Source organism: Aythya fuligula, chromosome Z (assembly GCF_009819795.1).
Source record: "Aythya fuligula isolate bAytFul2 chromosome Z, bAytFul2.pri, whole genome shotgun sequence".
Lineage (NCBI taxonomy): Eukaryota > Metazoa > Chordata > Aves > Anseriformes > Anatidae > Aythya > Aythya fuligula.
The window spans coordinates 19364523-19381440 of NC_045593.1; the positions used below are offsets into that span (position 1 = coordinate 19364523).

General features: G+C 43.6%; 1 protein-coding gene across 3 annotated transcripts in view; it reads right to left on the minus strand.

Annotated features, from left to right (window-relative positions):
• ANKRD55 (ankyrin repeat domain 55) overlaps positions 1 to 12016 on the minus strand; it is a 50514-nt gene extending 38498 nt beyond the window's left edge. For 2 of the 3 annotated variants that reach the window (XM_032205849.1, XM_032205848.1), the window contains exons 1-3: positions 11662 to 12016; positions 3023 to 3145; positions 1132 to 1262 (exon numbers count right to left, since the gene is read on the minus strand). In XM_032205849.1, coding sequence (XP_032061740.1) covers positions 1132 to 1262; positions 3023 to 3145; positions 11662 to 11701 — 294 coding nt within the window. In that variant the 5' untranslated portion in view covers positions 11702 to 12016. Of the gene's footprint in view, positions 1 to 1131; positions 1263 to 3022; positions 3146 to 11661 lie in introns of those variants that run through there. The other variant, XM_032205850.1, reaches the window with a different exon arrangement.
• Positions 12017 to 16918: the final 4902 nt, after the last annotated feature.

The window sequence follows — 16918 nt, forward strand, 5'->3', positions numbered from 1 at the left end:
CATCACAGCCAATGCTCTCTAGACCTCTGATTATATCCATCACAGAAACTGAAATGGAAACTTTGAAGCCTGGGTGGCTTAAATCTTTTCCAGTCATTTCTCTTTTTCCAAAGAATATTTGTTCCCCTCTGGGAAAAGAGGAAGGAAAAATGGAGCATGACACTAATTACGGGATTTTTTTTTTTAATATCTGGCAGAGGAAATGTTTATCCTCAAGTAAGTGAGGCATGCCCCTTGCACTGAATAAGTGTCTGTGAATAAGCATGTTTTGCTTCTTTCTACACATATTTTCTGGCTGAATGTCTAATAGCTTAGCAGAAACATTGTTTTTGTCTTGAAATTGCAGGAATAAACTAGATGCAAGTGATGAGACTTACTCAGGCTGCCACTATATCTGTTTAAATGTACTGGCAGTCATCCAGCCAGAACTCATATCAAGCACTATGGGTAAACATTCCTTCCTCCTTTCTTTCCAACGAGTCAAGAAAGCCTATGGTTAACCCTTCTGCCCAACTAACCTGGTCCCCATCCTCTCCCTGAGATCTGAATTCCCTCTAGTGAGGAAAAGCAGACTAAGGAAAAGAGGACCATCTTTTGGCGTTTCTGACAGACAGCACCACATCTCCCTTCCCAAATTTCTTGATGAGATGTCTTCCCCTACTGTCACTTGCATGTGGGTTTAGTGGGGGGTTGGATTTGCTTAAGAACTGAGTATCTATACTGATATTTGCAGCACCTTGAACCTGGCCATTCAAGGTCCAGCTCTGTAATGAAGGGAAAACCAATGCCCTAGGTCATGGGGAGTACAGGTAAACATGCTTGCTGGCCACCCAAAGCTGAGATAGGAATATGTTTCCTACAGCATGAAAATCTGATACGGAGGGTGAGATGGGAGAAGTTAATCTTCGTATTAAAGCTGGGAAGGAGCTTCAAGCTCTTTTCCAGTGCACAGAAAACCAGTGACTCCTGAAACCACACAGAGGACCTTCACTGCTATCTAGAACCCAATATTTTGTCTTTTTTTTTTTTTTTTTTTCCCTTCTGTAATACAAACAGAAATCTTATTTGCTCTACTTATTTCCTCTCTTCACTCCACCTATCTTTCCATCCTCCTCCCCCAAGACTTGGTACCAGATAAGTTGCCACAGATAAACTGGTACGTCCACAAGCATCTTGTGTATTAATATTGGCTCCCATCTTCAGTAAAAGCTTCACGGTATCGACCTGGCGTCCTGACACAGCATGCATCAAAGGTGTGCAACCTGGGGAAGAAAGTCAAGTGTTCTTTTACAACTTTTATTTTGTCAAAGCCATAAGAGAGATATATTTTGTTATTTGCTGATGTTAGCACTGGCAAATTAACAAGTCCTTTCTCTCACAATTCTCCAACAGCTCTGCTCAGCTTTTTTTCAGGCAGGAAGTAACTCCCATGCCAGCTAGATTGCTACTGATTACAGAAAGAACATAACTTCAGAGCAAAAGCCTTGTTTCATTAACTTTACGTCTGGAATAAATATTGTTTTTCTATTGACACGTTTACCATACAAATTATTGACTTTGTACACCATTTTGAAGGCTGATATTCTTCAAAGTGAATAGTTGCCAGGTTATGTTTGGCTAATTTTCTCGAACCACAGCTTTATTTTGTGTTATGTGTTCAAAAGAGGTATGAAATCAAGCTATGTCTTATGCAAAGCTGTATGTGTTTGAGATGATGCTTTATGTAGACAACAACTTATTTTAAAGACTGGATTTGCCCTGGAGTAGTTTCTTTTCTGCCATCACGAGAACTTATTTTATATTCTGCAAACCATTCCTGTGCTGGAAAGAGACTGAAATCTATGTTCAAACTTAATAATCAGATTTATTTAATACTCCATATTACAATATAATTTAATTGCTTCCCCTTCCTTCCATTCTGTTAACTGCTCAACAACAGCAAAGTCTTTCCTGCATAATCTGACAAAGCAATTTCAAGTTACTAAAATGGGAATAAATTTGAATGTTAGAAGCCATAACATGCAACAAGGCACAACTGAAGAATAATTATTCTGTCTGAATTCAGTGAGACTGTTGAGCAAATAAATACACATTATTCAAGCTAAGGTTATGCACACTCTGCCATATGTGTAGGATACAGCCCCATATTTTTTCTTGCAAGACTGGTCTTAGTTACATTTTATGTACAACCTAGTAAACAACTGGAGCTGGAGCTGAAATGCTTCCTGTTTTTAATCAGTCTACCTCCACTCAGAGCCCTTCGTACTGATAAGGATTTGAATACATGGTGTTAATATTAATCCTTCTAAAGAAATTTTAATAAAATATACTCTTGACTAAAAAAAGATTTTCTAGAAAAAAGGTTGCTGGGATCTGTAGCTTTAATAGACATGGAAAATGGATGCATATAAAACTAAGCCATGGGAGAGTGCTTTGTAACAGTGTTATATAGAAATCTGAACAGAAAGGAAAAGGAATGCAGTCTCACAGATTAAACAGATCAGTTAGTTCATTGCATATGGTACAGTTAGCCCTTTGGCAAAAAATCACATAACAAAATATTTCAAATTTAATTGTACCTGTGCACATACTTTTAAAGTGCAAATTCCTGGAAACTTTTACTCTAGAGATGTATAGAATTTATAGGATTTAGCTTTGATAAAAATCTTCTTCCTTCCTTGAAAGGACAGCAGTTTCTCAAGCACCTTTCCAAAGAAGATAAATTCTTGATACAGTTCTGTTTGTTTATGTTAAATAAGCTTATTTTTATTTGTAAGAAAAAAAAAAAACAAAAAACAAACAAACAACAACAACAACAACAAAAAAAAGCCTTAGAGTTACAGGGGAAAAGAAATCTCTAAATTATGCATTTCTAGTGGATGTTCAAAAGAATAACTCAAATTTCCCATATTCTGCTACTAAACACAATTTTCTGAACACAAAAATCAGGATTTAAGAATGGAAAGTTTAATTGGAATCTGAAGCCCCTAATCCCCTGAGAAAAAGCTCAGCCCCCGTTTACCCTCACTGTCGCAGCACTCCAGGATGGAAGGATCTTCTCGAATCACTGCAGTTAGTGTGTTCACATCACCATTAGCTGCTGCTTGGTAAACTACAGTCAGGTCAATCTCTTCTGCTGCATCACCTATACGGAGGAGTACATCCATGAGTAAGCAGAGAGCAAGTACGAATGATTAACAGTGAAAATAATAGCATGTTTCACTGAATGTGTGTGAATGTTGTAGTGGGTTTACATGGCAAGGTTTTGGTAGTGGGTGGCTGCAGGGATGGCCTCTGTGAACCCCAGTAGATGCCCCATGTTAGATAAGGGCCAATTTCAGCCAGCTTCAGAGGCCCGCTGCTGCCCTGAGCCAACAAGCAATATTGTTTGTGCCTCTGGGAGAGCGGATTTAAGAAAGTGAAAAAACCCTGCTGTGCTACAGCAGCTGGGAGAGCAAGGAGTGAGAGCCAGCCCTACATGCAGCCCCCCGGGGCAGTGCAGCAGGAGGGCAGGAGGTGCTCCAGGCAGGCAGCAGCAGTTCCCCTGTGGCCTGTGCAGGGGCCCCTGGTGGAGCAGGCTGTCCCCCTGCAGCCCATGGGTCCCACATGGAGCAGATCTCCACGCTGCAGCCCCCCCATGGGTGGAGGAGCCCCCGGTGGAGCAGGTGGATGTGGCCTGGAGGAGGCTGCGGCCCATGGAGAGCCCCCGCAGGAGCAGGCCCCGGGCCAGAGCTGCAGCCCGTGGAGAGGAGCCCACGCAGGAGCAGGGGGTCTGGGGGGAGCTGCCCCCACCCGTGGGGGACCCGTGCTGGAGCAGTTTGCTCCTGGGGGATGGATGGACCCCGTGGGACGGAGCCTTGTGGGAGCAGTGCTTGAAGAGCTGCTGCCTGTGGGCAGCCCCCGCAGGCTCAGTTGGGGAAGGACGGCATCCATGGGAGGGACCCCATGGGGAGCAGGGGCAGAGAGGGACCGGAAAGGAGCGGTGGAGATGAAGTGCTACTGACTGGCAGCAACCTCAATTCATCCTCCCTCTGCACCACACAGGGGGAGCAGGTGGAAGAGGGTGGATGGGGGAAAGGCGTTTTTGGTTTCTTTCCTTCGTTTCTCACTTCTCTAGCTTGTTAGTAATAGGCAATAAGTCTTATTATCTTCCTGTGCTGAGTCTGTTTTGCCCATCACAATAATTGTCGAGTGACCTCTCAGTCCTTATCTCAACCCTTGTGCCTTTTTCATCATATTTTCTCCCCCCTGCCCTTTGAGGAGGGGGAGTGAGAGAGCTCAGCTGCCCACCTGAGGAAAACCATCACAGCTCTGTAACTTGAAATGGCATGAAGTGTATACAAACAGCACAGTGGCTTTTCTTAGTCATCTGAAACTTATTTCACCATTAACTTCTTCCAAAAACTGTCTGACATAGATGCTGAAATGGCATAATACAACTTGTGGAAAGTTTCCACCTCTTATAAGAAATCATACTCATATTAATGCATCGTGAATTGAGAAACAATAAAGTAATAACTGAGCTGGCTCATTATATTACTGACTACACTTCTATGAGATAGGATGACACTGGAACACAACAGGTGTTTACAGTTTCAGTATTGTCCCTTATTTTAGTCAGCTGTGAGCTCTTTCCACTGGATGCTATGCCCTGGGAAGAGACCCGCAATCCTATCACAAAACTTGACAGTGGTTTGCTAAAGAAGGGGTGTGCTTTCTTCAAATACTTATTTTCACAGAAAACATTGATAATCATCAAGAAGACTATAATCAGTAGATTGGGAGGGCAGAGTTCTATACATTTTATTCTAGAGATGGCAGAGAAAAGCCGATTGCCAAACAAACCTAAGAGCTAAGTAACAGTTAAGGCTAATAAAAAGAAAAACAAAACAAAACAAAAAAACCCAACATTTTAAATGATATGTCTTAGACCCAAGCACTACTGTAAAAACACCTTATTCCTCAGTTCCTGAGAAGATTTTGGGGAAAATCTGAAACAAAGACCAGAGCAGTTTAAAATTACAAGGTCTGTGACAAGGGGAGACACAGAGCCTGTTTAAAACAGGGAGGGATGCAAACCACAAGCAGTCCCCCAACACCCTCAGTAAATCTGTGCCAATGTGGCATTTTTACTGTTCCCCTTGACTTATCTAAAAGCACAGCTACCTGCAAAACAGAAGAATTAAATGACAGAAGGGCATGGTTTTGTGTGGGAATATATTTATGTGCATGAAAATATCATTGATATTTGGTGAGATTATGAACTAATCTCAAGAAAATTAATTTTATTTTTAGAAATAGGCATGAACCATGTACCAATATGTACTTAAGTCATGTATTCAAATTTAATATTCAGAAAAGCACATAGGGCTATTTTGGACTAGATTTGCAGAGAAGACAAAGGAAGTCCCTAACTTGTGAAGCAGACAAAGGGGACAAATCTAGCGAAAGCCCAACAGCTTGATCTAAGCCAAATTAGTTTCAGAGGCACTGATAGCTAAACACATCACTGAGATGATTAATTTAAGGAGAAATTATATTCCTGAGTGGTTTAGAAGCTTTACCGGGCACTCAACAATCAATGACAACATTTACTAATTTTGCTTGTTAGGCTAGGTTAGTAAATATGCTTGCATGTCTATTTCTTGCTTTTATATGACATTTTATAATTTAGAAACTCTTATTGGAAGTAAAAATTATTAGCTGCCAATGTTTGGCAATGCATTATCCATTGGGATTGGAATTCTGAACATACTTTTCAACTCTGCGAGTCACACAGGTGACCAATGCGGAGCATGTTGCTCTCTTCATTATCCTTTTCCATGGAAAGCACTGAGTTTGAAGCTGCACTATTTTTATGACTTTCTATCTACTGAGTTTAAACACAAGTGATTATTTTTTGTGGCCCTTGCAATGGAAGGAAAACCTTCACAAGCCTGTCTTGTAGGACCAGACCCTGAACAGATTTTGGTTGCTAAAGGACTGAATGAGATTTTCCTTGTTTATGGATTCTCTTTTACTAGTAACATGCTTCTAGGCTGCTCATCCCATGTTGTGCATGCCTACATTTCCTTTGGCTTCAGGTGGCCGTTAACCTCTTAGCACCAGGAGTCTAATGAAATATATATAGTTTTTTGGTGTAGGGTCAAATCTGATGTCACAATGAAGTGGTCTAGGTGTTTGGTTTCAGTCAGCTATGGTCTCATCCTTAATTTTGAAAGAGGAATTTCTGATCTCTGCTAACTCAGGAAGAAGGTACAGCTGCAGTGTGATGTATTGTTTGCCAAGGCTGGGGTCAGAACTCAGAGCACAACTGTTGTCCCACCACTGCACCACCTTGTTAACAGGAGAAAGTAAAGCTGATGCCTAAATCACATGAGAAAGTTGATTAAAAGAAAGACAGGTTAAGTGACTGATGACTTTTCCTTATGGTTGTGTTTTCTGGAAATAGCATAAATACTTAAGCAGTGCAGAAAAAGAGATGTTTAAAGAGAATTTGAAAAGTGTTAGTACAGTCTTTTTAATATTACCACATTGATATAAATTATATTAAACATTAAATATATATATATTTGAGTGAGAAAACATCTTTAAAGATAATTTTAAAGTATTTGCCACCCTATTCATGCTTGTGTTAACATGTGGCAGGTGAACCCTCATTAGCTCCACATGGGGCTTTGCAACCCAGTGTAATTGCCCACACAAGACCTTCTGTGCCTGGGACACCATCATCACTCTCTGCTTTAAAACTTGGCTGCCATGGAAATGCAATCAACTCTTACCTGGGAAAGGTAAGTATCTCAAATCTGGAGCTCTGATTATGAGTTTGGGAAAACTAGAGAGCTGATATTTAATCTGCCTTCACTAGTGCAGAGGTTCCCATTTCATCACTACTCCACTGAAGTGAATTTCCTTTCTTTTTCTCCTCTAATTGGTCTTTTAAATTACACGTTTGGTAAAATTTGTAAATTAAAAATGCTAACTTAGTTTCTGTTCTAGTAGAGAGTCTATCACTCAACAAACTGATCATTTGGCCCAGAAGCTCTGACCTGCGTGCTGCTCAGGGTGCTTGGAGGATCGGGGGACGTGAAGAGCCCTTGCATCTGGACAGTCATCATCAGTGACTAGTACATGAATAAAGAAGAGACTTTACCACAGTGTCCATTAATCAAGTTTCTGTATCAAATCCGGTCTGCAAACTGCTCTCACAATTGTTAAACTCAGCAAACAGATGTTAAAACAAGATCAGGTCTGGTACTTAAAGTGGACTTTGCAATGGGCTGGTATGCAAAAGGGACAAGGCAGGCATTCAGCACTGGCACTGCTTCCCTTGGCCAGTCTGAAGGTACCCAGGAGGGACCAGCTGAGAGCACTGACAAAATGCCTCTCACAGCTGCATGTGGTGGCTATCTTATGGGACTGGTGCAGAGAAGATGCTGCTGGCATGGGGAAAGAAATCATTAGATGTATAGGTACATACAGTAGATCAAAGGGGTCATCACCTCCTTTTATCCATTACACATATAACTTTTATTCTTTTTGCTGTTTTGCCTTGTAATAACCGTTACATTTTCCTACTGTAAGTCTGGAGTAGAGCAATCCAGGCAGAAAAGAAATTCTCCATCTCCTGAGCAGAAATTCTTCATCTCCTGAGCAGAACAGTTGCTTACCCAGAGGGCAGGGTAGCAGGAAGATGAAAGGCATGGATGCACACCTGCACCTGGGACACAGATTCCCTCTACCATTTTTCATTTAACTGAAACCAAAATGCTTTCTCCCCTGTGGCTTTGCTGTCCTCAAAGCAATTGTTCTCCTATATAACGAGAGGAAGCAAATTCTGAATGATGCATGAACAAGTGAATGAATGGATGAATGAACAGATGAATGAGTTTTCCTTGCACCTGCTCTTAGCAGAACATGGACCTCACGCCTGCTAGGGGACAGTGGCGTGAGTGTCCAGGGTGTCTCTAACATGACCAGTGTCTCTGGTGAAGGGAGAGGGCGAGAGAGACGTGTGGTGTTCTGGTGCTTCTTAGGGACAGGGAGCAGGAAAAGCCAAGGGGTCCTGGGTGGCATTCACCCTGGCTGCACTTGGCTGCAGGTGATGTGGTGTCTCCTGTTTCATCTTCCTCCAATTTACCCTGTCCAGGAATGAGGGGGTCTGGCTGCAAAATTTGTAGGGCCTTTCTCTTGGCAGAAACCTTCCTGGGCAAAGGAGGAATGGTCTGGAGAGTGGGCATTTTGGGAAAGTGACAGTGAGGCACTGAGTGGCTCCCTCCTCTCTTGCTGGGAGCTGGGCTGCATCTTGGGGCACTAGCATCATGAGCCATAAAGGGATCACAAACAGCCAAATGCCTGGCCCTCTGTCTGCAAATGTGTTAGCTTTAATTTTTTTATTGTCTTTCGGTTCTGTAAATGCCAGTGAGCACTGGTGCTGTTTCAGATGCATTGTATTTTGGAAAAATACTGTGCCACTGGTGAAAGGAAGCTTCAGGAAGGAAGAAGGTCCAACTAACAGCCAATATGTGGAGCATGGGGAGGGAGAAACAACAGGCTGGCACAGCAGTGCTGTAGGAAGGTCTGGAAGAGCCTTAAAGAGCAAAGACCAAATGGCATGCAAGGTAGTGACATTTTCTTTCATAGCTAAAATGCTGAGAAAGCACCAAACTTAAAAGACAATCTATTTGAAATAAGCTGCAGTATTAAAGCATGTCATTTGTTCCAGATAGGATGAGTCTTTGGGGATGAAAGGAGGTGTATAAAGAAACATACAGAGTGATCACAGGATTTATAGCAATGAAATTACACTGATTGTGACACTAACACTCCTCTGATTCTCATGTGAAGGATGTCTGCTTTACTTAATTTGTGATGTCGGTTGATCTGTTGTTTAGTAAAGTGAATATTGGATGTACGTAAGTGCTCGCTTCCTATTGCATTGTGTTTCAAATATCTAAATGAAGTCATTGCAGGTTAGCTTAGTGTACATGGCGTGGACAATGATAGATTTAGCACTGCTAAAATTCACAAATTTTTACAACTGAAAGATGGATGACAGTATAATTTATGTTAACTGGGGAGAAGAAATATTTATGTACATAATTTACTTCCCTCTTTCATGCAAACACACCCTATTGCACCCCATCTCCGCTCCCCACCCACCCAGTAGCCAAACTCCTGTGATTTTCCAGGGTTTATCATCAGGACACGATACTAGACAGCTATGTGATTTCAACAAAAAGATGCTGCCTGGTTTCACCAAAAGACAACGAATCCCAAACATGGACTGAAATGCACCACTGTGATCTCACTTTGCAGTGATTTTTACCACTGGAAAAAAAACCTTTGCATCCAGTGGATGCAGTTAGCATCCCCTTCTCCCAGCTCCCTGATGTCTCAGGTAATGGGATGTGCCTCTCCGGAAGTACGGGAATAACCTATGTCAGCAGTGGCGGGCACCTCCTGGTCTTAGCATGATAGCGGATGAGTGCAAATCTTGGAAATTGTAACTTTTTCTCTAATATTACAGATTTCCTGATTGCTTAACAAAATAATAACCTGTGTGTGTGCCTGGCTATGAGTGTAGCAGTCCAAGTATTTGTCTGGCTCCTCTGTTTACATGGCAAACATCAGAAGCCGAGTACAGCACAGCACACATTTGAATGGCACCTAACAAGTACTGAGAGGGGAGCAGGGTCTGATAATGGCTTTCTGAAGCACCACGTTGCTACTGCTATCACTATTCGTAGTAACATAAGCTATTAATGAGTGATGCCACAGGAAGTGTTGCAAAGAGGCAGTGTGATTTTTAAGCCTGGAACCTTGTTTTTTTGACCTGTAGCTGAGAGGAGTTTTCTGGTGGGTGGGGTGGAGAATGGGATTGTAGGGGAGGATTTATTGGGCTGACAGATACTGATTTGGTGTGCTTGATAGCTAGTCAGAATTATACCTTTTTATAAATTGCTCCAATGAGCAGCGTGCTCCTTCTCCTTAAAAAATACTCTTCCTGCTTAAATTGGTAATGTGTCATATGTCAAGGACTAACATGCTATTTAGCTAAAATTCACCGTGCACTCCACATCTCGAATAGAGCTCTCTTTGTGCGATAACTAGTGGTTTCAGTGTTCCCTTGCTGTGCGCTGCCTGCTCCTGCAGGCGCTCCCTGTCCTCCTCCCACGCAGTGAGTGGGGAGTACAGGCACTGAAGTCTGAGCCTCTGATGAGCCAGCAGCTCCTGCAGCGGTGGTGGAGAGGGGACAGTGGGTGTACCTGGAGGGGGGTATTGCTGGGGAGGTGCTGTGAGCAGAGTGTGGCCCTGGGGAGGGAGGACACAGCTGGGTGGACACAGGGATGGGGTCGGTGTGCACAGAGTCCTGGCAGGAGGAGGGGAGCAGAGCAGAAGTCCTGGGAGGTACTGACAGATGTTACCTCCCAGCTCTCTCTTTTCTATCCGGATAAGTGCTTTGGATCAGTGGTCTCCTACACTGTTCTATGCTCTCTTATCCATCCGGAGACCTCACTGCTCCTTTGCCAGCCCTGGTTTTGCTCCAGCCTCACTGCCCGCACCACTTCCATCCGCCCTGTGCCCATCAGCCACCCCACAGCGCTGAGCAAGGTGTCCCCTCACCCTCCCCAAGCTCCAAGCACAGCCGTGTTGGGGTACAGCACAAACTGCCTGCAGAAGGAGAGCTCAACAAGGGCTGCTGGGTGCTGCCAAAGCTCAGTCAGCCCCGTACCTCTGTCCTTTCAAGGAAAATGTCCCAAACACGACTTCCACATGTTCTGTGAGAACCTGTCTGTGTTTCTGTGGCACGCATACGTGCCTCAGCCTGTTTGGTGGGGCCAGCATGGCTACATCAGCTGTGACTCTTTCCAGGCATGCACTGGAAACTGGAGCCACTGCATACAAATGATTTTGCAAGCTGACTTAGAAATTTGTTGCAACACAGATAATCAAACAGTGACTGCTTCCTGCTCTGAGAATGTGAAAGGAATACCACTGTACAGAGGGAAATACCAGCTACGAGAGAGAAAAGCCCGTACAGGCAAACAAATACATGAAATTCAACCATTTAACTTTAAAACACATGATAAAGTGACATTAGTATTTCCATAGCAACCTTACTATGTAGAAAATCTTCACTTCGGTTCTTTAAACTATATCTTAAATTCATAGTTATGGCAATACTTGTCGATACAGCTAACATTTACTGAAGCAAAGTCAATCACTTATCACCACCTAGTCCTCTCAGTGTATACAAATTAGTAGATTAGGAAAACCAGCTTTTCTTTATTTTTTACTCCATTTTAAATTGCTTTGATTGCTAATGTGGCAATTGTTTTATAAATATATATATTCATAAAAGCACCAATATACAATATAAGCAATAAATACATGCATTCATCTCTCAATGTTAGGCATATGAGCAATCAAATGCTGTAGCTTATCTGCTGAAATATTTTATCTTTAAAAATAACTTTAGCTTTAGGCTGAAATATCCATGCCTGAAACTGATGGAGGGGATTCCCTCCTATGTAACAAAAATAGATCTCCATGAGACCTGATCTTTCCCCAAAATTCTTGCCATTCATTCTGCCAAGTAACATTAGTACATCTGCCTGGGAGGACCACAGATTTTTGAAATTAGGAGCAGTGACTTACCTTTGTGCTGATCAAACACGGATGAGGAACTGAAATCCATTGTGATCTATCTCATTATTTACAACCAGACCAGGCAAAAAGCATCTCTGGGGTTTCCAGGGAGGAATTCCACATATTAGAGCAAACAATTCAGTAGTAGCTGTCACCCATCTTCTTGTCAGAGAATTAAACTTGCTTTATGTTTGCATGTTGTTGTCAAACCAAGGACATGATCATTAGCCTGATGGGGACGGAATATTCTGTTTGCTAGGGATGCTCTTAAAATGACATCCCTGGAAGCTCAGCCGAGCTTCTGAAAAACGTCTTCAGTGAGCAAAGCTGCCTGTGAGCATCTCAGAGAGATGCTGCAGCTCTCCCAGCCTCAGCAGCAGAGTGCTGCCCGTAGACAAACAAGCCTCAGAGGGTGAATGGGATTGTGCTGGCACACGGAGCATGTGCAAAGCTGCGGTGCAGCCTGGGTGCTGCTGGCCTCGCTGTGCTGGTCCAGCGGCATGTGCTGCGCTCACCGACAGCCCTGATGGGGCCACTGCCTGGACCACTGTGTCTGAGGGTGGCTATTCACATCATGTTTTCAGAGGTTACCTATTTATTGATTTAACCACTCTATGCAGAACGTAAAAAATCAAGCCATTGTCATCTTAGTGTGTTAATGCCTAATTAATGGACAAGATGCAATGAAAGGACTGAGTAAGTAACTGAGGAGCACATCATTGTTGCTGAAGTAGGTAGTGATACTTCAACAGTGCAGTACAACAAATATAGGAGTTCAAAGGATGCTCCAAACCCTCCGTGTCTACAAAAGCAACAGCAGATTTGTGTATTCAAGCTATTATTTTAGTTGGGCCTGTGCTTCCCTAAGTTGGGAACTCAGCCTGTGTAGTGTAAAGAGGAGGTGATCCTGATGAGCTTTGCTACTTTGAGCAGAGGATGTATTTAGCCTTATAAAGCAGGGAGGTGAGTATAACAAATACTCAATCTGTCTTACATTTCACATGGGAAACTCTAAGTTGTAGCTGTGACATGTTCTCCCATTCTCTAGTCACAGTTTTATCTGGCCAGGTTAAGGTTGTGTGCATGGCAGAAATAACAATAAGTAACAATAAACAGGCTGATTTGGTACATACTTAGAGCAGGGGATCACCAGGTCTTTTCCTGAAATGCTGCCAGTGGGCTGCTGGTTTGGAGGGGTAAAGGCAAGCTTTCCTAACACTGCTGCATTGGAAAAGATTTGCCACTACTGTTGAGGAAGGTGAGCTAACATACAAAAACAATGGAAGGCAAGGCATGTTTGGTCCGAGTTCAGAGAAGGTCTACACTAAAACTGTCCACATTTGGTCAGCCCTAGACTTGTTCACCCTATTGACTATATTCTGCTGCATTGCCTGACTCCTGTGGCTACAACAGATCCTAGAGACATAACTTACACGTAGGCACAGTAGGAGTTGTATCTGCAGCTGATTTACATCCCGGACATCTGTGTCTGAACCTAAATCCAAACTATTTGTTTGGAAAAGATTGTATGGTCCAGGAAGCAGTACAGCCTTGACAGCTTGAAACTGCAGACCAGAGCTGAAATTCCCCAAAACGTGACAGTGTGATCTGCTCAAGGGTCCTGACCATGGAGAGCTGTGTGGTGGGACTGTGGGGCAAGAAGCTGGCTCCATTTTTCTCTTCTGCTGACTTGTTCACGCTTGGATCATCTCTGGCTTTGTTACAGTGAGGAGGGATCCACCATGTGGCAGCTGCTGGTTGTGCACAGATGTGTGAACAGGGCATGTCTGCGGTTACGTGGCAAGGTTTTGTTGGTAGCAGGGGGCTGCAGGGGTGGCGTTTATGAGCAGAGCCCAGCAGCCCCATGTCATAGCTGAAGGTGTTTTAAGTTTGCTTTTAGTTCTTACTGTTCCAGTCTGCTGGTGTTGGTTAATATATGACATTAATCTCCCTGTGCTGAGCCTGTTTTGCCTGTCATGATAATTGTTGAGCGATCTCCCCGCCCTTATCTCAACCCTTGAGCCCTTTGCATCATATTTTCTCCCCTTTCCCTTTGAGGAGGGGAGTGAGGGATTGGTGTGGCGGATTTCAGCTGCCCAGCTGGGTGAAACCACCACAGGTTTAACACAGATGGTCAGCATCTGTCACCTCCACCAGGAGGGTGGCTCGGCTGGTAGTCCTGGCTCTCACCTGGCTCTCAGACAGCCCGCAGGTCCAACACCTCGGTACTGCTCAAAGGGCTGCGGCCTCTGTGGCCTCCGAGGAGGAGAGGCAGGAGCTGGAGGCAGGTCTCTTGGGCAGCCTGTGGTTTGGACTGCAGGTTATCACACCCTCTGATCTTAAGAAGGCCCCACAAGTGGCTCCTGCTTCCTGCATGTGGCAAGAGGCTCTCTGTCCTTTGTGTGCAGTGTTTCTGCTCAGTTACATCTCTGCATCCATTTCTCACCCCAACACTGCCAGTCCCCTTGTTCTGCCTTCACAGGGCACTCAGAGCAGCCGTGTATGCTCCTGTTGGAGCACTCCCAGGAACCAGCAGCACCAGGGGTGAAGTGTTCCCCTGCTTTCTTCAGAAGCCTGCATGTTGGCACACGAAGCACACTGCTTGGTAAACATGTAATCTCATGAATGGAAGTAAAAATGAGCAAAAGGGATAGAATCAACCGTCACTTTCAGCTCCTAATAAATGATAATGATTTAATTTTATTAATTTGATTGTAAATTCTTTTAAGTACCATGCTGTACATAAACTGGCTCCTGGTTGAATTTTGGAGCTGCATCCTCAACATCAACGATGACATCAAACTCAGACGTGTATGGAGAAGTCACAGTCCCACTCAGATTGAAGCACTGGGTTGTGGGGTTGTCCCTCTCTTTCTGGTGGGGACTGACCCATGGCTAAACCAAATGAGCACAATCTGTCTTGCAATCACCAGATAAAGCCATGACTAGGGAATGGGAAACATGTCACAGCTACAGTTTAGAGCTTCCCACAGGAAATGTAAGACAGAGTATTTCCTGTACTTGCTTCTCTGCTTTATAAGGCTAAATACATCCCCTGCTAAGTCAGTATGAATTTTTGCCCTTGACATCAATAGAATGAGGATGTCTTCAAAGGTGCAATTTTTTTTTTTTTTTTTTTTAGGTATCACTAGCATCCTCTAAAGCAAATTTAGCAAAAAACAAATCACACCTGAGAGACTGTTCTGCAATTATAGTAGACTGTCAAGCAGTAACTGCTTCTGTGGGTATTGTTTTTCCAAATGATAATCTATGTGCAATGAACTAAAGCAAATTTTTATTTTTGCTCAAAGTGTTGGGTATGGGAAGGAGTGGGAAGTCTCCCAGTGAGTTTGTCACCCTTACCATTTAGCATCTGTCTGTCTTATAGAATAGTTTGGGTTGGAAGGGTCCTTAAAGATCACCCAGCTCCAACTCCCTGCCATGGGCAGGGACATCTCCCACCAGCCCAGGTTGCCCAAAGCCCCATCCAGCCTGGCCTTGAGCACCTCCAGGGATGGGGCATCCACAGCTTCTCTGGGCAACTTGTGTCAGTGCCTAACCACCCTCACAGTAAAAATTTCTTCCTTATATCTAATCTAAATCTACCCTCTTTTAGTTTAAAGGCATTCCCCCTTGTCCTATCATGCCACCCCCTGACAAAGAGTCCCTCCTCAGCTTTCCTGTAGGCCCCTTTGGGCACTGGAAGGCCACTGTAAGGTCTCCCTAGGGCCTTCTTTTATCCAGGCTGAACAACCCCAGAGAGTCTTATTTGAAAATCAAATTGAATTGAAATCTGAATTTTGACAAAACCTGGGACCTAAATTCATATTCCATGGTAATAAGACATCAACACAGGCCTTGAACATTACTCCAACAGTGCTCTGCTCAGATGCCCATCAGCCAAGCCTGAATCTTCAGATAAAGCCTGTTGACACCAGAGTGGATGGAGACAGGTTAAACAGGTTGTGACCACTGAATGTGTGTCAGAATTTACAGAAGCTCCAATTCTGAACATTCAATTCAGGTACAGTGGAACATTCCAAATTTTTTTCAGTAAAATTACCCATCGCACTGACAAAATTTTATCAGCTGACACAGATGTCTTCTGAAGACTTTTTCCAGTGTTGGAAGCAGCTGAGGAACCCTGAACAAAAAGTACAGGATCCCTCTCTTTACCTTCCAAAGACTTCCTTGTGGTATTTCCAGGTCTGAAACTGCATTCAATGCCTCTGGTGTGGTGTAAGGTCAGTTTTAAGAGACAGGGAGTAGGCCAGCCAGATGTGCATGTGGAGCAGCAGAAGGGGTGGGTGTGGACACCTGTCAAGGCAGGAGAGTCAAAGTACAAAGTGTCTGCCCTGGGAGCACATCTGTGTTTGTGGCAGCAGGGAGCTGGAGCTGGGGAGTGCCATGGATTGCACAGGTAAAGGGAAATTTATGTTCAAGCCTTTGGATGATGATGATGATGTATTCCATTATTGCTTGCTCTACAAGATAACATAAGGAAAAAGGAAGGTGTCTGCTCCAGATCAGATCGTACATTATTTACATTTATTGACGGATCACTACAGTGTCTAAATTGGTGATTGCCAACAGCTTTCTGGTGAACTGCAAGACAAGTGTGTAGTGATTCCTCTGAGCACTGTTTTGGTCTCCGGCATTTTTCAGGCCAGGGCCCTGCTGAATGCAGTCTCCAAAGCAGCCCTGTAATTCTGTAGAGTTCCAGTAGATGGTGGGGTCTGATTAACACTTGGCTCTTTGAACCAGCAGAAACAGCTCTAAATCGAGATGCTTGCATTGTTTTTCTATTACATTCTTTTAATCAGAGGAAGAAAAATTCATTTGTGGGAAAGCAGTAATCTCTGACATTATGCTGTGCATTAAGAATGCCTGCAAATTAACGAAATTCCATTCCAGATATCAAACAGCAGTACAGAGCATGACTAATCATCTACGAATGGTAAGCTTTGAGAGCCTCTCTATAAACCCTCGTGATAGTAAGGTTTCATTGCTAACACACATGAAAAGCTTAACATTTTTTTAACATATACAACTCCAAAACTCTATGTTAAAGCAGGAAAATTGTCATTTAGAGGTAAATTTAATACAAGAGGGCTTAAAGCAGCATTGGGAAGCGTGCATCAGAAGGACAAGTCACTCTGGCAGGTGTATCTGTGTCTGTATGGTTAGAAGGCAAATGCCAGCATTGCCCACGAGAAGCTGGTGGGGCTGCCTCCATCCCAGCAGGTGTGGATGCACACATTGGGAA